Source organism: Salvelinus fontinalis, chromosome 40 (assembly GCF_029448725.1).
Source record: "Salvelinus fontinalis isolate EN_2023a chromosome 40, ASM2944872v1, whole genome shotgun sequence".
In the NCBI taxonomy this organism is placed as follows: Eukaryota; Metazoa; Chordata; class Actinopteri; order Salmoniformes; family Salmonidae; genus Salvelinus; species Salvelinus fontinalis.
The window spans coordinates 6,362,831-6,390,374 of NC_074704.1; the positions used below are offsets into that span (position 1 = coordinate 6,362,831).

The 27,544-nt window shown below is 42.4% G+C and overlaps 1 protein-coding gene across 1 annotated transcript; it reads left to right on the plus strand.

Moving 5' to 3' along the window:
- The first annotated feature begins 554 nt into the window (after positions 1-554).
- LOC129839214 (uncharacterized) lies at positions 555-27,242 on the plus strand. The gene is made up of 7 exons (XM_055906521.1): positions 555-638; positions 726-1,496; positions 13,409-13,498; positions 13,579-14,468; positions 24,559-24,661; positions 24,855-24,926; positions 25,890-27,242. The coding sequence occupies exons 1-7, from the start codon at positions 557-559 to the stop codon at positions 26,843-26,845; spliced, it is 2,964 nt and encodes a 987-aa protein (XP_055762496.1). The 5' UTR covers positions 555-556; the 3' UTR covers positions 26,846-27,242.
- The last annotated feature ends 302 nt before the right edge of the window (positions 27,243-27,544 follow it).

Sequence of the window (27,544 nt, forward strand, 5' to 3'; positions counted from 1 at the left end):
ACATGCTTTGTGTTCAGACATCTCTTGATTTACACATTAAGTACTGGTTTCAGTTATACTGATTCCACTTGTTTATTGTCTGAACTCTTCCTGTCTGTCTACACAGTAGATGTGATGTAATGTAATGTAATTATTGTCTGAACTCTTCCTGTCTGTCTACACAGTAGATGTGATGTTTGATGGTAATGGGACACAACCTCTAACTGGTTTATCTGGTTTTAACAGCAGCAGCCAGGCAACGGTAGAATAGTAGCCATGTTTAGAATGTCATTTGATATGCATGTGGGTAAATTATGTACGCCCTATCTTAGGGAATGTACTGTGTTTTACAACAGAAGTACCGCATATCATTACTCTTTTTATAGTTTATAGTTTTATCGTTTTTATTGTTTAGAAGTCAAATAGCTGAAAAAATTAATAATTTAGTCTTTCCTCATCTGTGAACGTTGGAACTTGGCCAAACGCTTTGGATGAGTCACTGAAGAAATGTGGACTTTGTATTTTGTAATGAGGTCATTGTCTGTTTCCATGTGTTTGATTGGCTGCAGTAGTAGAGATGGAACAAGGGACAGGAGGGACTCTGAAGATTATGTTCCTGTTGACACTCTGTCTGCATGACTTCACTGGTCAATGCCAAGGTACACACACACACATACTCTGCATGAACACACATAGTGTCTTGATAAATGGCTACTGAAAACTATCAACCTTTTGTCTGTTTCCAGTTTCAGGGCATCCCTCTAACCTGAGAATAGTTCTGGTGGGGAAGACTGGATCAGGGAAGAGTACAACAGGAAACACAATCCTGGGTAAAAATGTGTTTAAAGTGGAGGCTTCTCCAGTGTCTGTGACTGCACAGAGTGAGAAACAGAGTGGAGTGGTGAATGGGAGGAAGATTGATGTCATCGACACCCCGGGGCTCTATGACACAAAACTGTCTCAAGAAGAGATGAAAAGTGAAATAGAAAAGGCCATCTACATGTCAGTTCCAGGACCCCACGCCTTCCTGCTGGTGATCAGACTGGGGAGGTTCACAGAGGAGGAGCAGAACACTGTGAAGTGGATCCAGGAGAACTTTGGAGAAGATGCCTCAATGTACACCATCTTGCTGTTCACTCATGGTGATCAACTGAAGGGCAAAACAGTCAAAGGGTTTCTGGCTGAGGGCAAAGCGCTACGGAGACTCATCAATATGTGTGGGGGCAGATATCACTCCCTAATCAATGACAAGAGAAGAGACAACACTCAGGTTAGAGAGCTGCTGGAGAAGATCGAGGAGATGGTGGAGGAGGACAATGGAGGAGAATACTACACCAGTGCTGACTATGAAGAGGCTCAGAGAAAGATCAACGATATTACGTTTTACTGTAAACTGGCAGCGTATGGTGGTCTAGCCGCAGCAGGACTAGGGATGGTGTTTGCTTCACCAGTATTGGTGGCAGCAGGTGTAGCTGTAGGTGTCAGCCAAGGGTTTGAATGCACTAAGGAGATGCTAGGCTTTTAAAACACCAGGGGTACGTTCAGTTGGTCTTAACGTTTTGCTACGTATGGCAACGGTACTTACTGAATGATATAACAGTTCTTTCAAAACCATTTGCAATGTTCTAGATATGCTAGCCGTGTGGCAGGATGGCCCTAGCAGGGTGTGAACGTGGAAAATGTTAACAAAACACTCCTGCTGCACTGTACACAATCACCCTCTCATCACCCATAGTTACAACGTTCCTCAACTCAAATCATGACCGTTTTTGAAAGCAGCCCAGGTGTTGACCATGTTTATCTTAGTGTATTTAGTGTGGATATATAGTATTGTCGTGTCTTTACTATGGATTAAATGATATGACATGCTATTTTATCAAATCAATTCTCTGTAATTAATATTACCTGATTTAACTAATCATGTAAATGTAATTAACTAGGACGTCAGGGCACCACAGAATAATGTTTATAGAGCTGTTGTCTTCCTAATAAACTCTTAAAGACCAGGTAATCTTTTACATCAATAGCAGTCAATTATTAATCGTCACCTTGTTCAGTCTCATCTGAACGTCGAAAAATTATTGGTTATCTTCCCGAAGCCTGGCTAACAAGTTGAATCTGCAATACAACATGTGGTTTAATTATTTATTTACTAAATAACTAAATAGTCACACAGAACGACATATACACAGGATGGATCATACATTGATTACTAATTATGTCATAAAAGAAAACGTCCCAAGCGGATGAATCCGATATGACAGCTAGTTACACAAAGAAAGGGGGTTGGGTTTGAATGAAAGTGCGGGAAGACTGAGGAACAAAAGTATTGGGTCTCTATCAGACCTTTATGCTATCGTAAATACAGAATCTTATGCATTCTAAATAACCGCCCATTCGGAAAAGGAAAATGCAAGAAATATATTTTCTCTAAGCTGTGCTTCGATAGATTGGTCGAAGATGGAAGGCTGGGTTGCCCAGCAGAGATCTCCCTTGTCCTTTGAAGAGTATTTCTGGGCGGATACGTTGTAGTCGTTCGTCTGGTGGTAGAACGGATACGATGTAGTACCCTGTCATTCCTTAGAGATTATCCGTCCCTTCCCAGGCCACACACGTCCACAGCTGCTGCTGAAAACTCGACGGCCAGGATGTATCACTTCTTTAGTGAACATAAGTCCCCCCTTGTTGGGTTCGATCTTGCTATTAACCTGCACGTTGCAAACCAACATAAAAATGACCGTGGGTTGTCCTGGTTGTGGACCATTGTTGTGGTCCCCCTCTGAAGGTTGACCCAGGTAGGGTTTATGCGAATTAAGCAGGCCGCTCCAAGGCTGGGCAGCGGATGTCCAGTTGGTGATCACTGTTGCGGTCCCCCCTCTGGTGGTCTACCTTGGTAGGTTTTCTGGCAGCTGCAAAGCATCATAGGAATGGCCAGGAGATGTCCGGATTGTGGATCGACATTGCAGTCCCCCTCTGGTGGTTGACCCGGGCTGGACTTCTGCAAATGACGAATTCCGCTCCAAGGCTGGGCAGCGGATGTCCGGATTGGGATCGTCGTTCCGGACCCGTCATCTGGTCGTCCAGACTGGAAGATCTGGGCAGTAACTTAAGCAGATGTTAACCTTTCACGGGTCTCTACCCCGGGTCCGGGAGCAGCCCCCACCCCCCCCCCCCACACTGAGTAGCATCGCTAGCATAGCGTCACAATTAAATAGTAGCATCTAAATATCATTAAATCACAAGTCCAAGACACCTAATGAAAGATACAGATCTTGTGAATAAAGCCACCATTTCAGATTTTTTAAATGTTTTACAGGGAAGACAAAATATGTAAATCTATTAGCTAACCACGTTAGCAAAAGACACCATTTTTCTTTGTCCACCATTTTTTCTCAACACCAGTAGCTATCACCAATTCGGCCAAATAAAGATATTGATAGAGACTAACCAAGAAAAAACCTCATCAGATGACAGTCTGATAACATATTTATGGTATAGGATAGGTTTTGTTAGAAAAATGTGCATATTTCAGGTATAAATCATAGTTTACAATTGCAGCCACCATCACAACTCGACTAGAAAAAATACAGAGCAACGTGTATTACCTAATTACTAATCATAAAACATTTCGTAAAAATACACAGCGTACACTAATTGAAAGACACAGATCCTGTGAATCCAGACAATATTTCAGATTTTCTAAGTGTCTTACAGCGAAAACACAATAAATCGTTATATTAGCATACCACATGTGCAAACGTTACCAGAGCATTGATTCTAGCCAAAGAGAGCGATAACGTAATCATTGCCAAAATGTATTAATTTTTTCACTAACCTTCTCAGAATTCTTCAGATGACACTCCTGTAACATCATATTACAACATACATATAGAGTTTGTTCGAAAATGTGCATATTTAGCCACCAAAATCATGGTTAGACAATGAGAAAAGTTGCCCAGCTGGTCAGAAAATGTCGTGCGCCATATTAGACAGTGATCTAGTCTTATACATAAATACTCATAAACTTGACTAAAAAATACAGGGTGGACAGCGATTGATAGACAATTTAATTCTTAATACAATCGCTGAATTACATTTTTTTAATTATCCTTACTTTTCAATACAGGTTGCGCCAAGCGAAGCTACACCTAACAAAATGGCGGCATAAGCGTTTCACATTTTTCGACAGAAACACGATTTATCATCTTAAATATTTCTTACTATGAGGTGATCTTCCATCAGAATCTTGGGCAATGTATCCTTTCTTGGGTCTAATCTTCTTTTGGTCGAAAGATGTCCTCTTGTCTGTCGAAATGCCCACTAACGTTCGACCGGGACCCCGAAACGTGCCCGGCGCTTAAAAGTGCACAACAAAGCAATGCCTCAAAATCGCACTAAACTGATATAAATTGCTATAAAACGGTTCAAATTAACTACCTTATGATGTTGTTAACACCTATAACGAGTAAAAACATGACCGGAGAAATATTACTGGCTAAACAACAGGTTGGAAGGAGGCGAGTCCGACGTCCTTCGTGCGTCAGGCGCAGGCAGCCAAAGGAAGTTACTTCCGGTATTTGGTGATTTATAGAGGCCATGATTGCGCAATCAACTCCATTCAAAGCGTCATCACGTACTGACATCCAGGGGAAAACGTAAGAAGTGTCTGTTTCTCCATAGCATTTACACAGACCTTTAAACCGACCTGGGATCAGGGGCCAAGATGTCTGAAATCTGACTCCCTGTCATGAAAAGTGCTGTAGAAGGAGTTCTGTTCCACTCAGAGACATAATTCAAACGGCTATAGAAACTAGAGAGTGTTTTCTATCCAATAATAATAATAATATGCATATTGTACGAGCAAGAATTGAGTACTAGGCAGTTTAATCTGTAGAGCAAATTATGCTAATGCGAAACAGCACCCCCTATAGTCGCAAGAAGTTAATCACCTAATTGGACTGTATTCTATATAAGTCCATGGTCTTGGCAAAATGACCCTATCGTGGCATTGTCTAATGTCATATCTAGGGCTTTCCTAATTTGCGGTGTGGTACTTAGGGCACTATCCTAAGTTGATAACTATATGATAAGTCTACAGTTGTAAGGCACTAGTTTTGGGCAGTCTACATGGATGACCTATGGACTTCTGGGAAGAAAACTGGTGAGTACTGTAGCTGTAGAGTCAAAGGCCTCAAAGTAAATGTTCAACTTTACTAAGGCTGGTATTTTGCTCGGACCCTTAAGTGATCCTAGCATAAATCCTAACTGGATGTTCCATTGTACATGTGCGTTTATGCTTACACAAGCTCGCATGTCAAGGGAAGAAAACAAAGTATCCTGGTAGACTACGACTTGTTCAGAATGAGTCTGATGTAATCAGGTAATTTTCAGGTCAATGCCTTGAGGTCAGTCAGAATTGGTGTCGAGGGAGTCTGTAGTGGTTTTACTGTCTTCCACTATTGCAGTGGCGGTAGGTATGAAGAAGTCTATTTCATAGCTATGTTATCCACGGAGGAGCTAACCTCACGGCGGAAGTACTCTCTAAGCACTGAACCAGTCGTATGCGGTGTGATCCTGGTTCATGACTTCTAATAACTTTCCTCCTGAATGGAGGGTTCTATTAATTAGTGGCATGTGTGTTGACCATCAGCAGAGTGTTTTGGTAATTCATTTACACGTGTTGCAATCTGAGTGACTACTAACTCCTCTTTCGCTATTATCAATAGAAATTTGACTTGCAAGGACTCTAATCCTCTTACTGATTGTCGCTGGACTGACTGTGGTATTGGTACTGGTACTCAAGGGGACCAGTTGTCCTACCGATTTATTCTGAAATGTTCTCCTGCAGGAACACATGATTAGAGCATTTTACTAGTTGTCTTGTAGTGGCTACTACACATGGCAAGGAATGATTATTGTTGCCATTTGTTTTGGAGGTGGACAAGTCCACTGGACGTCCTTTACGACCAGTGTGGTACACTGGTACACCTCAGTAATATCTTAGATGTGTTCCTCACTGTCAGGGGAGCTCACAGGGGAGTTTACAACTAGATTTGTTTTATGCTCTGGTGGCCTTGTACAGTGTTGCACGTAGTCTCGTCCCTCACACCGGCCTCGATGAGGCTCATCATGGGTTTGGGCTACTATTCCCCCCTTACTATTCCCCCCTTTTGTGTCTCTGGACCCCCCCACCAGCGGGTGGTTTTGGTATCCGAGGCGCAAACAAAAAGGTTGGACCCTATGTACGAGTTGTCAGTGGTCGCACTGTTATGAGAATGGCTGTACCCTTTCAACCAAATCTCCTGGTGTTTGTGCACAACGCTCAGTGGCTGTCGAGGCCTGTCAGTCACCACACCATCGCATGTGGCAACCTCTTCAGTACCTGCGAACTGAGACGAGGATATCTGTCTGTGATATTTCAAGGTGTTTCACCAGTGGGAGTCATCGGGTCAGTTGCTGGACTAACACCGTTAGTGTCATTGTAAGGGGTGACAGTCCCCCACAAAGCAGAAGAGGTATCATCGGAAGCAGAGTACCCTCTGCGCATCAACGTTTTTCTTGCTGAGGTGCTTGCGGAAGTGTCCGAAGGGCAAGAGAAGTTAACTACTGTATTGCATGACTGCAAGGAGGAGGGAAGTTGCTCATTCCCAGATGCAGCTGGCTCAAAATCATGAAAATAATGGTCAATCAGGTTTGCTGATGGGATTTTTTGAGATATCGTAATATCTCCTTGGATCCGATTCTGTCCCAAGAGGTTTCGAAATGTCTTTTTCCCAAGGGGTGATTTCGACAGATACCCCTCGTGGGTGACTTCATTGCAGCTAGCATTAGGAGAAGACAGTGTGGTCAGTGGAGAAGGCACTGTGACCTGTGACCATACATGGTTGGTTTTCCAATCTATTAGTGGGAGTAACCGATCCATCGAGTCTGCTCCAAGTAGCAGAGGTTCAAATTCGAGGCTGGTAACATACACAGGGTGAATGAGCGATACGTCCTGGAAGTGTAGTTTCAGCATGACTCTCAATGTGAAAGGCGATGTAGTCTGAGTGAAACCTCGAAGTGTAGTGTCGCATCGTTCCACTTTTAACCAACTTTTAGTTGGCTTCAACGCCATTTTGAGATCATTGAACAATGTTTGAGAGATGACAGATATTGTCACACCCGAATCAATTAGCGCATGACAAGTTAAGCAGTCCTCCAGGACTGTTTCCAGGTATGGCCGTTTAGAGTCGTGTCTAGTGGACATATTCCCCACAAAGTGGAGTGGTCATTCACAACGACGTGATGTGCAATTTCTGTTCAAGGTGAAAGCAGATTGACTTTCGGATTTTGAGTGAGCTTGGCTTTAACGAAGCTTTTGACCTTTTTCTTTGCAACCTATGTATCAGAGTCTATAGACAAAGCTTATGGGCTTGTTTCTTGATCAAGCGGCCGTGGATAGGGTCTCGAGTGACAGTGGTAGAATTTTTTTTAACGTTAAGATTTTTAACGTCCTTGCTAAGGGTGTTATTTCCTGCGGACCTGGTGTCCGGCAGTTCCCCGTCTAGTCCTTGTGACTTATCTTTTACCTATTTCTCAAAATCTTTCTCCCTTTAGTTCTTCATGCAGTGGAACATTTAGAGAACATTGGTCTATGTTTTGATCATCCTTTAACCCTTTGTTACCCTTGTGCTCTGACACTTTGTGTGGGTTGGGTGCAGGAACAGGTCGATTGTAGCGGTTGTCGTTTCGATGGCGACGTACTTTACAGTTATTTCGACCACGGTGGTTATTGGATTCGTGGTTTCGTGGTAGAAACCGTTGTTGTCTCTCAATGCTCCAATACCTGTTAATGCACCCTTTAACTGGAGTGAGTGCTCCTGGTCAAACTTCACAACCGAGTGGTCAGGGCTCTTAGAGTTGCCAGTTTTTGATGCCTCAAAAGCTGTGCTTGCAAGCTCTCTGAGTTGTAAGATAGGCAAGGCAACGTGGGCTGCAGGGCCCAAGTAGGTAATGAAGGTGGGATACATGTTCGATAGAAACATTTGTTTAAATGGTAACAGCTCTTCCATTCCTGTTTCAGTGAGTAGACCAAAGTAAGCTGAACGAAGCCTATGATAGTAAGCTTTTAGGTGTTCATTCCGAGCTTGTTTGACAGTGTTAGCCAGTGAGCTATCGTGTTTGCGAGTCGCAGAACCACTGAATTCTAATTTGAAAGCTGTGGCAAGTTTAGCGTAGTCATTTAGCACGTGTTGCTATTGTAGACGAATGAACCTCGTCACGTGTCTATTCAACGTTTGCTTCAACAGGTAAACCCTGTCAGAACCCGTAGCGTTCGTGTAGCCATCCAATGCATCCTCTATGTCAGCTAGGAACATCTCAGTATCGTTTGGCTTACCTAAAACGGGGTCAAAGGTGGGAAATTCGTCAAGCGGGCTTCATCCTGTGGGGAAGTTGGTGCCGAAGGGCCAAGAGGAGAAGGAAAGCTTTGGCTTTGTTGGCGAAGAGGCGCCATATTACTCAGTGCCAAGTGGCCAAGAGAAGACTGAGGGACACCAGAGGGAGGCAAAATCTAAAACCTATCGTCTTCCCTCCTTTGAGTACCGGACTTCGGTTGCTTGGTTAGGTAGTCACGCTGTAGCTCGTGAACGTTCTGGAATTCCACCAGGTTGTACCTAAGGGTGGTATTCTGCTGCATAGCAGAGTCCACTTGAGTGCTTAGATTACTGAATTTGGACATGTGAGTGTCGCACTTGCTCCTTTTGGTCTCAGACTTGTCTGTCATGGTTTGCAGATCTAGGTCTTGAGTACGGAGCGAGAGATTCAGTGATGAGATTTCCGCCGCTTTCTTAGAAAAATCCATCTTCATCACCTGAGTTCTCTCATCATTCATTTGGTCAGCGACTTCAATGAGTTCTGTTGATTTGTCATCCAACTTTGTCATTGTGTTCATTAACTGATCGTCTTTGGTCTGTGGAATTTGGAGCAGAACATTGTTACTTTTGGGTAAGAGTTCAAAGTTCATACCAAGTTGCCATACCATAAGCTCATGCTATATTCTGGCTGGTATAGTCGAAATTCATCCCTTCAACGTGTTGATCGTCACCTCCACGTTGAAATTTGTCCTTTTTAACGTATGGACAGCAGTACTCACGTCATCAGGAACATAAGAGGTTGACTTTCGTCAATGCGCATTTGTAGTGGGGAATACATAGTTCACAACCAATGCCTGTTCAATTGGTCGGGGCCACTGTGTGAGCATAGTTCACTTATGAAAACAATTCTCTCATTTAGAAGCTAAAATGACATTTAATCTTTTCACAAATAGTTTAATATTTAAACATTTAAAATGCACAGCAATTTCATGTGAATCTGATAACTAGAATGTGTAGACTTTCCAAGGTACAGTTTATGTCATCCGATCATGAGTAATAATGTCTCAGACGACAACTGATCTGACATCACATTTTCTAAGTACCAACGGATACTTTCAACTGGTTGTTTTTACTGAAATATTGTTTCATTCCCCAACCTTTTGATGTTACCATACTCTCTCTATGTTAACAAAGGGCTTTCCAAGAGTCCATTCGGTAGAGTGGAGAGAAAGGTATTTATGGGGGGGCCATAATACTCCGCCAACAGGGCAACGTCATGACAGTATGTATTAAATGGTAGTGTATGTATTTAGTGGGGATATATTAAATGGTAGGGTATGTATTTAGTGGGGATATATAGTGTATATTAAATGGTAGTGTATGCATTTAGTGGGGTGTATGTATTAAATGGTAGTGTATGTATTTAGTGGGGTGTATGTATTAAATGGTAGTGTATGTATTTAGTGGGGTGTATGTATTAAATGGTAGTGTATGTATTTAGTGGGGATATATAGTGTATATTAAATGGTAGTGTATGCATTTAGTGGGGATATATTAAATGGTAGTGTATGTATTTAGTGGGGATATATTTAGTATAAATTAAATGGTAGTGTATGTATTTAGTGGGGATGTATTTAGTATATATTAAATGGTAGTGTATGTATTTAGTGGGGATATATTAAATGGTAGTGTATGTATTTAGTGGGGATATATTTAGTATAAATTAAATGGTAGTGTGTGTATTTAGTGGGGATACATAGAATAAATTAAATGGTAGTGTGTGTATTTAGTGGGGATATATTTAGTATAAATTAAATGGTAGTGTGTGTATTTAGTGGGGATATATTTAGTATAAATTAAATGGTAGTGTATGTATTTAGTGGGGATACATAGTATATATTAAATGGTAGTGTATGTATTTAGTGGGGATTATTAGAATAAATTAAATGGTAGTGTATGTATTTAGTGGGGTGTATGTATTAAAAGTGTTTTAGATACATTTTTAAATTAAGCTGTTTTTTGATGATTTGAGGTGACAGTTGTAGCCAATGTTGTATCGTGTTTCCATATTGTCAACAAGACTATAATAAAATTAATTGATCTTGTTCTACACTTCCTGTATATACTCTTTGTTTCTTGGTAAAGTCTGTTTGTTCTGAGAGGTGGAGGAAAGAACAGGAGACAGAATGAGTGGAAATATATAGTCAAGAAGAAGGAAATTTAAGATGGCTTGTTGACAGTAACAGCATTTGTGCTGACGGTGGTAGCAGCACCAGTAGTAGATCCCGTTACAGGTGTTTTAACAGGGTATTTTCAGGGTTCAATGTCTTCAAAAAGACTGAAAGACCCTGGCATATAAAGATGTGGAAATTAAGAGGTTGGAGTGGGGAAAACACTCAGTGGTTTAAGTGTAGCAGTAGAGTAGATTAATACTGTGCAATGAGAATCAACAGACGTCAGATACAAATCAAATCAAACTTTATTTGTCACATGCGCCAAATACAACAAGTGTAGACCTTACCGTAAAGTGCTTACTTACAAGCCCTTGACCAACAGTGCAGTTCAAGAAGAGTTAAGAAAATATTTACCAAATAAACTAAAGTAAAAAATTACATAAGTTTGTAACACAATAACATAACAATAACGAGGCTATATACTGTACAGGTCAGTTGAGGTAATTTGTACATGGGGTGAAGTGACTATGCATAGATAATAAACAGCGAATAGCTGCAGTGTACAAAACAAATGGAGGGGGGAGGGGGGTTCAATGTAATAGTTTGGTGGCCATTTGATTAATTGTTCAGAAGTCTTATGGCTTAAGCTGTTAAGGAGCCTTTTGGTCCTAGACTTGGCGCTTGCTGTGCGGTCGCAGAGAAGACAGTCTATGACTTGGGTGACTGGAGTCTCTGACAATTTTATGGACTTTCCTCTGACACCGCCTATTATCTAGGTCCTGGATGGCAGGAACCTTGGCCCCAGTGATGTACTGGGCCGTTCGCACTACCCTCTGTAGCACCTTACCGTCAGATGCAGAGCAGTTGCCATACTTGGCGGTGATGCAACTGGGTCAGGATGCTCTCGATGGTGCAGCTGTAGAACTTTTTGAGGATCTGGGGACCCATGCCAAATCTTTTCAGTCTCCTGAGGGGGTAAAGGTTTTGTCGTGCCCTCTTCATGACTGTCTTGGTGTGTTTGGACCATGATAGTTTGTTGGTGAAGTGGACACCAAGGAACTTGAAACTCTCTACCCGCTAAACTACAGCCCTGTTGATGTTAATGGGGGCCTGTTTTGGTCTGCTTTTTCCTGTAGTCCACGATCAGTTCCTTTGTCTTGCTCACATTGAGGGAGAGGTTGTTGTCCTGGCACTACACTGCCAGCTCTCTGACCTCCTCCCTATAGGCTGTCTCATCGTTGTCGGTGATCAGGCCTACCACTGTTGTGTCGTCAGCAAACTTAATGATGGTGTTGGAGTCATGTTTGGTCACGCAGTCGTGAACAGGGAGAACAGGAGGGGACTAATTATCAAGTATACCGGTACTAAGTATGCCGCCTTATCTCAGCTCACTGGTCACCATAGCAACACCCACCCGTAGCATGCGCTCCAGCAGGTATATTTCACTGGTCATCCCCAAAGCCAAAACCTCCTTTGCTCGCCTTTCCTTCCAGTTCTCTGCTGCCAGTGATGGGAACGAATTGCAAAAATCACTGAAGCTGGAGACTTATATCTCCCTGTATAACTTTAAATATCAGCTGTCAGAGCAGCTTACCAATCACTGTACCTGTACACAGCCCATCTGTAAATAACACACCAAACTACCTCATCCCCATATTGTTATTTTTTTTTTTTTGCACTTTTGCACCCCAGTATCTCTACTTGCACATCATCATCTGCACATCTATCATTCCATTGTTAATGCCAAATTGTAATTATTTTGCCGCTATGGCCTATTTATTGCCTTACTTCCCTAATCTTACTACATTTGCACACACTCTACATGGACTTTTTCTATTGTGTTATTGACTGTACGTTTGTTTATCCCATGTGAAACTCTGTGTTTTTATTTGTGTCGCACTGCTTTGCTTTAATCTTGTCTAGGTTGCAGTTGTAAATGAGAACTTGTTCTCAACTGGCCTACCTGGTTAAATTAAGGTGAAATAAAAAATACAATAATAAAGAAGTACACACTCCTGTGGGGCCCCCGTGTTGAGGATCAGCGTGGCAGACGTGTTGTTGCCTTAACACCTGGGGGCGGCCCTTCAGGAAGTCCAGGATCCAGTTGCAGAGGGAAGTATTTCGTCCCAGGGTCCTTAGCTTAGTGATGAGCTTCGTGGGCACTATGGTGTTGAACGCTGAGCTATAGTCAATGAACAGCATTCTCACATAGGTGTTCCATTTTTCCAGGTGGGAAAGGGCAATGTGGAGTGCGATTGAGATTGCGACATCTGTGTATCTGTTGGGGCGGTGTGCGAATTGGAGTGGGTCTAGGGTTTCCTGGAGGATGCTGTTGATATGAGTCAGCCTTTCAAAGCACTTCATGGCTACCGAAGTGAGCGCTACTGAAGTGAGCGTTAATCATTTAGGCAGGTTACCTTCGCGAGAGAGACAAAATGAGGTTTCAGTTATACTGATTCCACTTGTTTATTGTCTGAACTCTTCCTGTCTGTCTACACAGTAGATGTGCTGTTTGATGGTAATGGGACACCACCTCTAACTGGGCTATCTGATCTTAACAGCAGCAGCCAGGAAACTGTAGAATAGTAGCCACGTTTAGAATGTCATTTGACACGCCCCATATGAGTACATTATGTTCACCTGATGTAGGCTACTTTGTTAGGGAATGTAATTTTTCTTACAACAGTTATACCACATAACATTACTCTTTTTATAGTTTGTAGTTTAATAGTTTTTATCAGTTGAAAGTCAAATAGCTGAGAAAAATATTTAATTTCGTTTATTCTCATCTGTAAACATTGGAACTGTGCCAAACACTCTCAGATGAGTCATTGAAGAAATGTGGACTTTTTATTTTGTAATGAGGTCATCGTCTGTTTCCATGTTTTTGACTGGCTGCAGTAGTAGTAATGGCACGAGGAAGAGGAAGGACTCTGAGGATTATGTTCCTGTTGACACTCTGTCTGCAAGACTTCACTGGTCAATGCCAAGGTACGCACACACACACACACAGTGTTCAGAAGCCTTTTATCAAGACACTATCAACTCAAGCACTTCTTGTCTGTTTCCAGTTTCAGGGCAGCTCTCTGACCTGAGGATAGTTCTGGTGGGGAAGACTGGATCAGGGAAGAGTGCAACAGGAAACACCATCCTGGGGAGGGAGGGGTTTAAAGAAGACTCCTCCCCTGAGTCTGTTACCTCACACTGTATGAAGCAGAGTGGAGTGGTGGCTGGAAAGAAGATTAATGTGATTGACACACCAGGACTCTTTGACACAAAATTGACTGATACGGAAATGAAAAGTGAAATAGAAAAGGCCATCTACATGTCAGTCCCAGGACCCCATGTGTTCCTGCTGGTGATCAGACTGGGGGTAAGGTTCACAGAGGAGGAGCAGAACACTGTGAAGTGGATCCAGGAGAACTTTGGAGAAGAAGCCTCAATGTACACCATCTTGCTGTTCACACATGGAGATCAACTGAAGGGAAAATCAGTGGAGGAGTTTCTGGCTGAGAGCAAAGATCTACGGAAACTCATCAATATCTGTGGGGGCAGATATCACTCCCTAAATAATGACAAGAGAAAACACAACACTCAGGTCCCAGAGCTGCTGAAGAAGATAGAGGAGATGGTGAAGAAGAATGGAGGAAAACACTACACCAATGAGATGTACCAGGCGGCCCAGATAGAGATCGAAGAAGAGGAGGAGAGGAAGAAACAGGAAGAGGATAAGATAGAGAAAGAGAGGCAACAGAACGAGAGAGAAATGATCAAAAGAGAAGAAATATTGTCTCGATGCAAGATATCAGCGTTGGTCAGTTCGGCCGTATTGGGGTGGGGATACAAATTCTCCTCTCCATTGTGGTTAGCAGCAGGGTCTGTATCAGCCATTTTTGAAGGTTATCAATGCATGGACGCCTATTTCAATTGGGGCGGTTCTGACTCAAAAGAGCACGAGGAATAGAACTTCACCATCTCAGATTGTTCTGAAGTTAAGATTAGTTTTCAAGCTATTTTTTGGGGGGGGTGGAAATATAATTTGATCACTGAGAAATTAAGCTAATTGACTGCACACAAATTGGCTATTTTAATTGATAAGATATTCAATAAATATACACTATATATACAAAAGTATGTGGACACGCCTTCAAATTAGTGGTTTTGGCTATTTCAGCCACACCCATTGCTGACAGATTTATAAAATTGAGCACACAGCCATGCAATCACCATAGACAAATATTGGCAGTGGAATGGCCTTACTGAAGAGCTCAGTGACTTTCAACGTGGCACCGTCATAGGATGACACCTTTCCAACAAGTCAGTTCTTGAAATTTCGGCCCTGCTTGAGCTGCCCTGGTCAACTGTAAGTGCTGTTATTGTGAAGTAGAAACGTCTAGGAGCAACAACAGTTGAGGCGCGTCTCTGTCCTCGGTTGCAAAACTCATTACCGAGTTCCAAACGGCCTCTGGAAGCAACGTCAGCACAGGAGCTGTTCGTCGGGAACTTCATGAAATAGGTTTCCATGGCCGAGCATCCGTACACAAGCCTAAGATCACCATACGCAAAGCGTCGGCTGGAGTGGTGTAAAGCTCGCCGCCATTGCACTCTGGAGCAGTGGAAACACGTTCTCTGGAGTGTTGAATCAAGCTTCACCACCTGGTAGTCCGACAGATGAATCTGGGTTTGGCGGATGCCAGGAGAACACTACCTGCCCACATTCTGTTTGAATTTTGTTTGTTTCCATTCCTGTCATAACATTCTTTATCTGACCTGGACTTTACTTGCATAAAAATGTTGGATGTGAAATGGAAGGAATTCGCGTCTCGACATCAACAAAGTTACAGTAACCTATAATCACAAAACATTAAAAATATTCATATCATGTGTAATAGTACAGTATAAACACCATTAATCATATAAACTTTATAAGTCTAAAAACACTATTCTTTACATCTGCCAAGAGAAACAGAGATTCGTCCTCCTCTTTGAAGTGGGGCATCAACAAAAGAATGGCAGAATGGTCTTTTGGCTTTTAAAAATTTTGACAATTCTCTTACTCTTGTCCAGGAGAGCTTGAGTCAGGCGACTGTCAATCACGATGTCAGGGAGGGTTTTGAAGTGGTCGCAGGAAAGGCCACTGTTCCTGGAGGTCACTGATGCTTGGAGGAGGACAAGAGTCCTATCCATTGTTACAGATAATATCCATTCTTCATTTTCTTAAAAAATTACAAAGAAAAAAATGTGCTCCATACCAGCACAACAAGACAAACAAACAATTTAAAGAAACATTTGTATTATTTTGTACTTTTATGTATTTTTGGCATTTCTGTCCTTTTTATTACATTTGTCTCGCTCCCTCATAGCATAAACCATTTATTTTGAGGGCAAACAAATTAACTATTTCCAGAACCTTTTTAACCTTGTGTGTGTGTGTACACTTAGAAAAAGGGTTCTGAAAGGGTTCTTTGGCTGTCCCCATCGGAGAACCCTTTTTGTTTCCAGGTAGAACCCTTTTGGGTACCATGTAGAACCCTCTGTGGAAAGGGTTCTACCTGGAACCAAAAGGGTTATAAATGTAATGTTACCTGGAATCAAAAAGGGATCTTCAAAGGGTTCTCCTATGGGGACAGTCAAATAACCATTTTACGTTCTAGATAGCACCTTTTTTAATAACAATTATGTAAATATGTTACATTCATCAATCAAGATCTCACCTCTTTGGTTGAAGGACTGAAGCAATTCCTGGCACTATATTGGCGTCAAATGGTCTTTTATGTCCTCCGGTTGAACATAGTCAAGGTCTTTAATATTCTCCACTCCAACATTTGCCCTCAGATGCTCTGACAAAGATCTCACCGTCTCGGTCTCCAACTTGGCCAATTGGTGTTTTATTGCATCTTGAAGATCCTCCATGCCTACACTGGTTTAAGAAGAACACACTGAGTGATTCAGGGAAACAGAGAAACCTGAAAGATCAATGCAACAGACCGACATGTCAACTTGGCTACTGTTGGCTAACACAATCCTAACAAGCTAACGTTAGCTAGTTAGTTAGTAGCTTAGTTAAGAAAACCTGCAGTAGGTATATAGAATAATATAGTGTATGGAATTACTACATACTAATCAGCTGCACAAAAATATTTAGGCGACTTTTCCACAACAATAAAATAGCTAGAGTAGAACATAAAGCTTATTTTCTCATGAGTCTTCCCTCACAGACCGTTTGGCGAGGCGCATCGCATTAGTGGAAATCAAGACTTTTCTCAGGGCAGGCCTGGTTGTAGATAGATTCGAGTCGCGTCGGGGACATTGTTAGTATTTTAGCTTTCTATAACCTTTACCTAATTATCCTAACCTGCTGCGTTAATTCTCCTAACCTGCTACGAAAAGTATATTCTGCTAGTCAAATCCGGCAGAGCTGCCCTGAGAACAGTCTTGGTTTCAACTATGAGATTACAGCTCTCTTTCTCTCGCTCACCACCGCCAACTACAGCAGTGTTCCTGCACTACTGTAAAGAAATACAGTAAGTTAGAGTAATTTTTTACAGGAGGCTTACATTTAAAGTTAACAGTAGAGACACCTCCTCCGCTATTCCAGCACCATTTACACTTAAACATTTAAATGTCATCAAATCAACTAGGCTATAATACAGTGAAAACAAACTTTAAAAATACCAAAACAATTTAGTCCAATCAATGTTGCTAAATATCATGTGGCATCCCTTGGTACTGATTTCTGTGTGCGCAAGTAAAACAAAACATGTTGACTCACCCTACTTGTAGACTAGTTGAACGCCAATGTCATCCTCCTCTCTTTCATGTTGGCTAAACGGTCTATGACTCTGTCATACAGTACACCATTCATTTTTTGTTGTCATATGCTACCTAGCTAAAATGCTTGCTAGCTTAAATTCCTCACATTGGCAACAATGAACCAGCTAAGTTAGCTAGCTAGTTAAAGTGAGCCTACTAGGCTACATCTAGGCTAAGATAGAACTTCAATCTTCTTAGGCCAGTGGCACAACATATAAATTTCTGGTTAGATCAGAATGCTGTCATAATCATTGACCTGTACAGAGAATTAAGTCAAAACTAGTCTCCATCCATGGCTTAGGGAAGGGCCAATTTAGCAAGCTAGCTACTGCAGGACACAAACACAAACAGACCAGAAACAGACACGTTTTAATGAAGATTAGGTTTTTCTTAGGATGTGATTTGATTGGTGTATCCCTTGGGGCCGTTTTGCTGCACCAGCACAACCCACATTTCAGCTCAACGCTGATCAGCAAATTATTTTATAATGTTTTTATCAAGAGAGGCTAAATGCTTGCTGGCATCAATCAAATTCTATGGCGGCAACATGTTATATATTCTATTTTGGTCCAGACGGCATCAGACACATGGGCTACACATCCTGAGACAGAGGGGCATTTTACTCGCTCGGATGATTTCTCTGTTGAGATTCAGCCACTTGCAAATTAACGGAAAATTATGTTGACATGGGTGAAAAGTGATTGCATTCGTTTTAGAAGAGGCTGCTTCCCGGGCCTCACTTTCAACAAAAGTGACGAAAGTTATGCACATAGAGTTAAGAAAGATGCCCCTCCTTTTCCCCAATTATCCGTTCACGTCACGGGCCAAAGCCCGATGCACCACGGTTCAGGTTAATCAAACTCCCCCAGTGGAGGACTCAGGGAATCAAGGCAATGTAACTGAAATCCTCCTTCAGAAGTGTGGGCCTTTTTGAAACCAGCACTGCCTATTCTGTCCACCACCTCCACCTCCCTCTTCCTCTATTCTCTTCTTCCTATTCCATCCAGCACCTCCCTCCGCCTCTCTTCCCTCTTATTCCATCCAGCACCTCCCTCCGCCTCTCTTCCCTCTTATTCCGTCCAGCACCTCCCTCCTCCTCTCTTCCCTCTTATTCTGTCCACCACCTCCCTCCTCCTCTCTTCCCTCTTATTCTGTCCAGCACCTCCCTCCTCCTCTCTTCCCTCTTATTCTGTACACCACCTCCCTCCTCCTCTCTTCCCTCTTATTCTGTCCATCACCTCCCTCCTCCTCTCTTCCCTCTTATTCTGTCCAGCACCTCCCTCCTCCTCTCTTCCCTCTTATTCTGTCCACCACCTCCCTCCTCCTCTCTTCCCTCTTATTCTGTCCACCACCTCGTTCCGCCTTTCTTCTCTTCCCTCTTATTCCGTCCAGCACCTCCCTCCTCCTCTCTTCCCTCTTATTCTGTCCACCACCTCCCTCCCCCTCTCTTCCCTCTTATTCTGTCCACCACCTCCCTCCTCCTCTCTTCCCTCTTATTCTGTCCACCACCTCCCTCCTCCTCTCTTCCCTCTTATTCTGTCCACCACCTCCCTCCTCCTCTCTTCCCTCTTATTCTGTCCACCACCTCGTTCCGCATCTCTTCAACACCATCTACAGGACAATAAGAAATACTGCAGGCCAGTTATGGTTTATTTTTCTGTGCTAATTATGATGCCATATTTTTTTAATTTACACAAATAACCTAAATTCTTCAACTGTTGCTCGTGGGCGTGGAGAGGTGTGGCCCTTTCTGTCCAATAAGATCAAATTTCTGGGAACCGATCAAATGAACAGGGTCCCAGTGCTCCTGTCTTGAGGAGCAGACAGATAGGGAAGCCCTGGCTGCACAGACCAGAGTCTGAGGGACCTTTTCCTGTAAACAAACTCTTGTTTTAGACACTTCCCCTCTTTCGGGTCTTTTAGAGGTCACTGTAGAGCGTATGTGTGGTCTTATAGAGGTCACTGTAGAGTGTATGTGTGGTCTTTTAGAGGTCACTGTAGAGTGTATGTGTGGTCTTTTAGAGGTCACTGTAGAGTGTATGTGTGGTCTTTTAGAGGTCACTGTAGAGCGTATGTGTGGTCTTATAGAGGTCACTGTAGAGTGTATGTGTGGTCTTTTAGAGTTCACTGTAGAGCGTATGTGTGGTCTTTTAGAGGTCACTGTAGAGCGTATGTGTGGTCTTAGAGTTCACTGTAGAGTGTATGTCTGGTCTTTTAGACTTCACTGTAGAGCGTATGTGTGGTCTTATAGAGGTCACTGTAGAGTGTATGTGTGGTCTTATAGAGATCACTGTAGAGTGTATGTGTGGTCTTATAGAGGTCACTGTAGAGTGTATGTCTGGTCTTATAGAGGTCACTGTAGAGTGTGTGTCTGGTCTTTTAGAGGTCACTGTAGAGTGTATGTGTGGTCTTATAGAGGTCACTGTAGAGCATATGTGTGGTCTTATAGAGGTCACTGTAGAGCATATGTGTGGTCTTATAGAGGTCACTGTAGAGCGTATGTGTGGTCTTTTAGAGGTCACTATAGAGCGTATGTGTGGTCTTTAAAAAACTTCTTATGGCTGTCTGAATACTTTCCGAAGGAACTGTAAGTATGTTACAACATCTTTGACAGAAATGTCACATATTTTAGGACTCACTGCCTCTTTAAGTGTTAAGAGTTCACATTTTACAATATTCACTACCAAACCTGACAGTAGAGTGAATTGCTGTATGGCTACTGGAACCTGATTTTCATTTCTCAAATACAGGGTTGTATCGTCAACTATCTGGGAAATCTTCACCTCTTTATCACATACAACAGTTCCTTCAAATTGACTCTTGGTGACCATTGAACAAAGAAATTGTGATACTAACAGGAATAGAAAGGGTGATGCTGGACAGCCCTGACGAGTCCCTTCATAATGATCAAGTCTAGGTGAGGATCCATGGGAAAGTTTATTACCACCATAATAAAGAGTTTTAATCGTATTGATTAGAAAAAGACAAATTTGAAAGAGTGCAATGTTTAAAAAATGTACTCATGATGACTAACAGTATCAAATGCTTTTTTGAAATCCAATAATAGAATAACAGGATTGTCATCTAATTAATCGTTATATTCCATCAAGTCCAAGACCTGCCTGATATTTTTTTTTTAGACGCTCTTTCAAAAATCCAGATTGGCACTCATTAATAAAACTACACAGACCAGATTTCTTGCATTTTGCTGGAATGGAAGTGAGCATCTTATCTTTGTTTAGGAGTGTGATTGGGCCTCAAGTATCAAGAAAGAATGTATCCTTATGTGGTTTAGGGGTAAGAGTTATAACACCTTATTTTAATGACGCTGGAAGCTCTCGTTTTCCGATGTCTTTCTTAAATGTGGCAAGTAAGAATTAGAGGTTTGCCCATCAGTACCAGGGGATGTGATATTCTTTAACTGTGTGACATCAAATCTGATCTCCTTCGTGGTCAAATCTTTGCAGCAAACTTTATTGAATTCCTCATCAACAGAATTGCCATCAGGAATGGAGCTGAATGATTGATTTAAATTCAATCAGGCAAGAGTAATATTAGTATGAATTCTTCTAAAAGTTTCCAGTGAAGTCTAATATTGATTTATTATCCAAGGTGACTATGGCATCAATGTTGAGTCTCCTAACCATATTCAGATGACCTCTTCTCATCAATATTGAGTCTCCTAACCATATTCAGATGACCTCTTCTCATCAATGTTGAGTCTCCTAACCATATTCAGGTGACCTCTTCTCATCAATGTTGAGTCTCCTAACCATATTCAGGTGACCTCTTCTCATCAATGTTGAGTCTCCTAACCATATTCAGTTCACCTCTTCTCATCAATGTTGAGTCTCCTAACCATATTCAGGTGACCTCTTCTCATCAATGTTGAGTCTCCTAACCATATTCAGTTCACCTCTTCTCATCAATATTGAGTCTCCTAACCATATTCAGGTGACCTCTTCTCATCAATGTTGAGTCTCCTAACCATATTCAGGTGACCTCGTCTCATCAATGTTGAGTCTCCTAACCATATTCAGGTGACCTCGTCTCATCAATATTGAGTCTCCTAACCATATTCAGGTGTTCTCTTCTCATCAATGTTGAGTCTCCTAACCATATTCAGGTGACCTCGTCTCATCAATGTTGAGTCTCCTAACCATATTCAGATGACCTCTTCTCATCAATATTGAGTCTCCTAACCATATTCAGGTGACCTCTTCTCATCAATGTTGAGTCTCCTAACCATATTCAGGTGACCTCGTCTCATCAATGTTGAGTCTCCTAACCATATTCAGGTGACCTCGTCTCATCAATGTTGAGTCTCCTAACCATATTCAGGTGACCTCGTCTCATCAATATTGAGTCTCCTAACCATATTCAGGTGACCTCTTCTCATCAATGTTGAGTCTCCTAACCATATTCAGGTGACCTCGTCTCATCAATATTGAGTCTCCTAACCATATTCAGATGACCTCTTCTCATCAATGTTGAGTCTCCTAACCATATTAAGATGACCTCTTCTCTTTTACAAAATAAATACCTGCTGTTCTTTTCTAACCACTGTTTTCTAGATCTTATAAAAGCACCTCTATCTTTAAACGTGACATAGGAGAATATAGGTTGGTTGAGATGCACCCAAAGAAAAAAAGTGCAACATCGGAGAATGCAGAGGATTGAGACGCATCCAATGCAACAAAGAAAACATATATGTCTAGCTTAAATTGAGAGATTTTTATGGGGATTTTGGTATTATGCTAATTTGATTTGCGTGGGGCATTGACCTTAGTGGGTTAAGATCTGAAATGGAAATAAAGTGCAATGAATTTAGGAAAATGTAGGAATCAACTGTCTGCCATACAGGAAGTGCACATTACTAATAGTTAATGTAGGAATCAACTGTCTGCCATACAGGAAGTGCACATTACTAATAGTTAATGTAGGAATCAACTGTCTGCCATACAGGAAGTACACATTACTAATAATTAATGTAGGAATCAACTGTCTGCCATACAGGAAGTGCACATTGCTAATAGTTAATGTAGGAATCAACTGTCTGCCATACAGGAAGTACACATTACTAATAGTTAATGTAGGAATCAACTGTCTGCCATACAGGAAGTGCACATTACTAATAGTTAATGTAGGAATCAACTGTCTGCCGTACAGGAAGTGCACATGTCACGACTTCTGCCGAAGTCGATGCCTCTCCTTGTTCGGGCGGTGCTCGGCGGTCGACGTCACCGGTCTTCTAGCCATCATTGATCCATTTTTCATTTTCCATTGGTTTTGTCTTGTCTTCCCACACACCTGGTTACAATCCCATTCATTACCTGTTGTGTATTTAACCCTCTGTTTCCCCTCATGTCTTTATCAGAGATTGTTTTATGTCAGTGTTGTTTATGGTTGTATAGGTGCGCGACGGGTCCTCGTACCCATGTTTATTTTATGTATGTACATATTAGTGTTTGGAGCATGTTAAGTGGACATTTATTAAAACACTCCATTTACACTCCGTTTGACTCTCCTGCGCCTGACTTCCCTGCCACCTATACACACGACTCTGACAGCACATTGCTAATAATTAATTATATCTATATGATGTGTATTTTTAGAGAGAGAGAGAGAGAGAGAGAGAAAGAAAAAAAGAGAGAAAAAACAAAACACACATGTCTAGCTACTTCCCTTACAGGTTCAGCAACACCTACCCCAGAAAGTCAGAGAAGTTTGAATCATCATTTTTTTGATGTAAAATCTTAATTTGACCAATATTACTGTAGCAAAATAACACTGCGGCAACAGGATTTAAAAGTTTTGTCGATAATGTTGCTTGATCGGTGGTTAGGCTATTAGCTGGACAAAAGTACTGTAGTACTGAGCAATAGTGTTAATATGACCATGTGTTAGGGTGGGTTTTCAGTTCATTTATGTTAATCACAAAGCAGGACAATTCTCAGCAACAAAACAGTGATTCAATTAAGATCCTACAGCTATATGCATTGTTGTACGTGGCTGAATCAACTCTATATGTATTCAAATCTGTCAATTTTTTTAAATTAATTCTTCAGAACTTGGCCTACATTGTCACTACCCACCCTCTTGGGTCTCCAGGCCCAGTCCAGATTCAATCAACCCCTAGTCTGGCCACTGCCTGCCCACTACAGCCTGGCCCCTAGCCTGGCCTTGGCATGGCCCCTAGAGCCTGGCCCCTTACAACCAACCCCTAGCCTGACCTCAAGCCTGTTCCTTACAGGCTGGCGCCTTACAACCAACCCCTAGCCTCATTACTACAGCCTACATACTTCCTGTAGATCTGGAGGAGTTGGACAGGTATAAGCAACATGGTAGTGACTCTACCTTGCCTGCTGATAGGTTAGGTTGAACTTCCACCATACTGCTGATACCTACCCAAGCCTTTCAGATCTACTCCAGTCCCTGGGGGGTTGGGGCGAGGGGATGCAGGAGGTAGGGGAAGTTTCGAGAAACAGTCCACGTGTTCGTACCAAATGGCACTCTGTTTCCTATATAGTGCACTTCTTTTGACCAGGGCCCTGTTCTAAAGTAGTAGACTATGAGGGGAATAGGGTGTCGTTTGGGACGCAGGGCATGTTTGTCAGAACTGTAGACAATCCAGGGAAGCAGGAACCTCCCCTCCATTCTGCCAGATGCACAGGATATTCCTTTCTTTGTTTGTGAGAAAACGTCAGTACTCAGACCGCTGGGTTAACGCAGGCAGAGGACCTGAACGAGCTGGTTGAACACAGGCAGAGGAGCTGAAAGAGCTGGTTGAACACAGGCAGGGGAGCTGAACGAGCTGGTTGAACACAGGCAGGGGAGCTGAAAGAGCTGGTTGAACACAGGCAGAGGAGCTGAAAGAGCTGGTTGGACACGGGCAGAGGACCTGAAAGAGCTGGTTGAACACAGGCAGAGGACCTGAACGAGCTGGTTGAACACAGGCAGGGGAGCTGAACGAGCTGGTTGAACACAGGCAGGGGAGCTGAACGAGCTGGTTGAACACAGGCAGGGGAGCTGAACGAGCTGGTTGAACACAGGCAGGGGAGCTGAACGAGCTGGTTGAACACAGGCAGAGGAGCTGAAAGAGCTGGTTGAACACAGGCAGAGGAGCTGAAAGAGCTGGTTGAACACAGGCAGGGGAGCTGAAAGAGCTGGTTGAACGCAGACAGGGGAGCTGAAAGAGCTGGTTGAACACAGGCAGGGGAGCTGAAAGAGCTGGTTGAACACAGGCAGGGGAGCTGAACGAGCTGGTTGAACACAGGGGACCTGACGAGCTGGTGACATTTGACAATATATTGGCAAAGAAGGACAGAACCATGACTGAAGGTAAAACTCAATATTTGGTTTAATATCTCATATTATATAATGAAATATCATATACATTAACTGTTTGAGAAGGATGTAGCAGACTGATCTGTTCATTAAACCTGGAACACGTGTAGCTATCACAATGATTCTGTACTTCAAATTCAGCTGTTTAACATTTAACTGAAATATACTTGTTATGTTATCCTAACAGCTATACCACTCAGAGAGATGGAGCTGAAACGTCTGCCTGAGTCTGATGGGTGTGGCTCAACACATCATGATGGTATGTACTCTGTTTGGACTGTGATGTTATGGTCTCTCATGGTTGAGTCAAATCATGATGGTATGTACTCTGTTTGGACTGTGATGTTATGGTCTCTCATGGTTGAGTCAAATCATGATGGTATGTACTCTGTTTGGACTGTGATGTTATGGTCTCTCATGGTTGAGTCAAATCATGATGGTATGTACTCTGTTTGGACTGTGATGTTATGGTATCTAATGGTTGAGTCAAATCATGATGGTATGTACTCTGTTTGGACTGTGATGTTATGGTCTCTCATGGTTGAGCCACATCATGATGGTATGTACTCTGTTTGGACTGTGGTGTTATGGTCTCTAATGGTTGAGTCACATCATGATGGTATGTACTCTGTTTGGACTGTGGCATGTACTCTGTTTGGACTGTGATGTTATGGTCTCTCATGGTTGAGTCACATCATGATGGTATGTACTCTGTTTGGACTGTGATGTTATGGTCTCTAATGGTTGAGTCAAATCATGATGGTATGTACTCTGTTTGGACTGTGATGTTATGGTCTCTAATGGTTGAGTCAAATCATGATGGTATGTACTCTGTTTGGACTGTGATGTTATGGTCTCTAATGGTTGAGTCAAATCATGATGGTATGTACTCTGTTTGGACTGTGATGTTATGGTCTCTAATGGTTGAGTCAAAACATAACACACTGCACATTACAGCTGGGCAACTTATAATACTAACTATACTAGTAACTTATAATACTAACTATACTAGTAACTTATAATACTAACTATACTAGTAACTTTGAGCAGGATGTTATGGTTAAAATAATCATTGAATGAATCATTGAATCAATTGAATGAATTAAATGAATCAACATACATTATCTCTATTTTACAGTGTGATAGTTGAATTACTTTTAATGTTTTGTTGTTGTTATAGTTACTGGTAGCTACATTGACTTTATCTGTGTGGTTTTTACAGGGTCTGGTTTGACCGCTGACCTGAGGATTGTGTTGCTAGGGAAGACTGGAGCAGGGAAGAGTGCAACAGGAAACACCATCCTGGGGAAGAATGTGTTTAAAGTCGACTCTTCCCCTGCGTCAGTGACCGGACAGTGTGAGAGACAGAGTGGAGAGGTCAACGGGACGACGGTTCATGTGGTTGACACACCAGGCCTCTTCGACACAGCCAGGTCGGACGAAGAAGTGAAAGAGAAAATAGAGGAGTGCGTTAACATGTCCGTCCCGGGACCCCACGCCTTCCTGCTGGTGATCAGGCTGGGGGTGAGGTTCACAGAGGAGGAGAGGAACGCCGTGAGGTGGATCCAGGAGAACTTTGGAGAGGACGCCTCCATGTACACCATCTTGCTGTTCACCTGTAAAGACCAGCTGAAGGGGAAACAGGTGACAGATTCTCTGAAGATGTGTAAAGAGCTACGGAGACTCTCCATCACTTTAGGCGGCGGGTATCACTCGTTCAACAACGACGCCAAAGACGACCCCGCTCAGGTCCCAGAGCTGCTGGAGAAGATCAAAGAGATGGTGGAGCTGAACGGAGGAGAGCACTACACCAACGAGATGTACCAGGAGGCTCAGAGGAAGATCAGAGAGGCGGAGGAGAGGAGGAGGGAGGAGGAGAAAATACAGAGGGAGGAGGAGGAGAGAAAATTAAAAGAAGAGGTAAAAGTAGAGATAGAGAAAGAAAAGGAGGAAGAGAAAAGGGAGAAGGTAGATAAAACGAGGAATCTCCACATCGCTCTCGCAGTAACAGTAGTGTGTGTAGTATTAGGGGTGATCATAGCAGCTGCTGCTGATACCACAGTGGCCCTGGCTCTAGCTCCACTCTTACTGGTGCTGGGAGCAGCCAGTGGAATAACGGCTATCTGCCTGAAGAATGGAAGGTGTGGAGCTAAAACACCTGTCTCTGTAGCTGTATAACAATCACATACTGTATACCTCATTAAGGCTGTTTTTACACAGGCAACCCAATTCTGAACTTTTGCCACTAATTGGTCTTTTGACCAATCCGATCTATTATCAATAATTGGGCAAAATATCAGCATTTGTCTGCCTGTGTAAAGATCAGAATTAGGCTGCCTGTGTAAAGATCAGAATTAGGCTGCCTGTGTAAAGATCAGAATTAGGTTGCCTGTGTAAACGAAGCCGAACAAGACCAAACAACAGAAACATAGATTGAATGATAGATAGGTAGATAAAAATTGTCTTAAATCTGTTCCCTTAAGTATTTCTCTGGGTGTCCAGTGATCTATTTATTTAATCATGTGTTCAGGGATAACATTTATGAACACTTAATAAAGAGAAGTAACGAGTCTGACTGATGACTAATGTTTTTATGACATTTCTCTGATATGCTTTAGAACATGTTTCATCCCTGTATTATGTCAGAGTGACTGTCTGCCTTATAGTTTCACCATCTAGGTTTCAAACCTCGAGAGGAACCAGGCTCTGAGGGGTGTGTCGGGTGGAGATTATAACAGAACATGGCCAAGATGTTCAAATGTTCATAGATGACCAGCAGGGTCAAATAATAATAATCACAGTGGTTGTAGAGGGTGCAACAGGTCAGCACCTCAGGAGTAAAATGTCAGTTCGTTTTTCATAGCCAATCATTGAGAG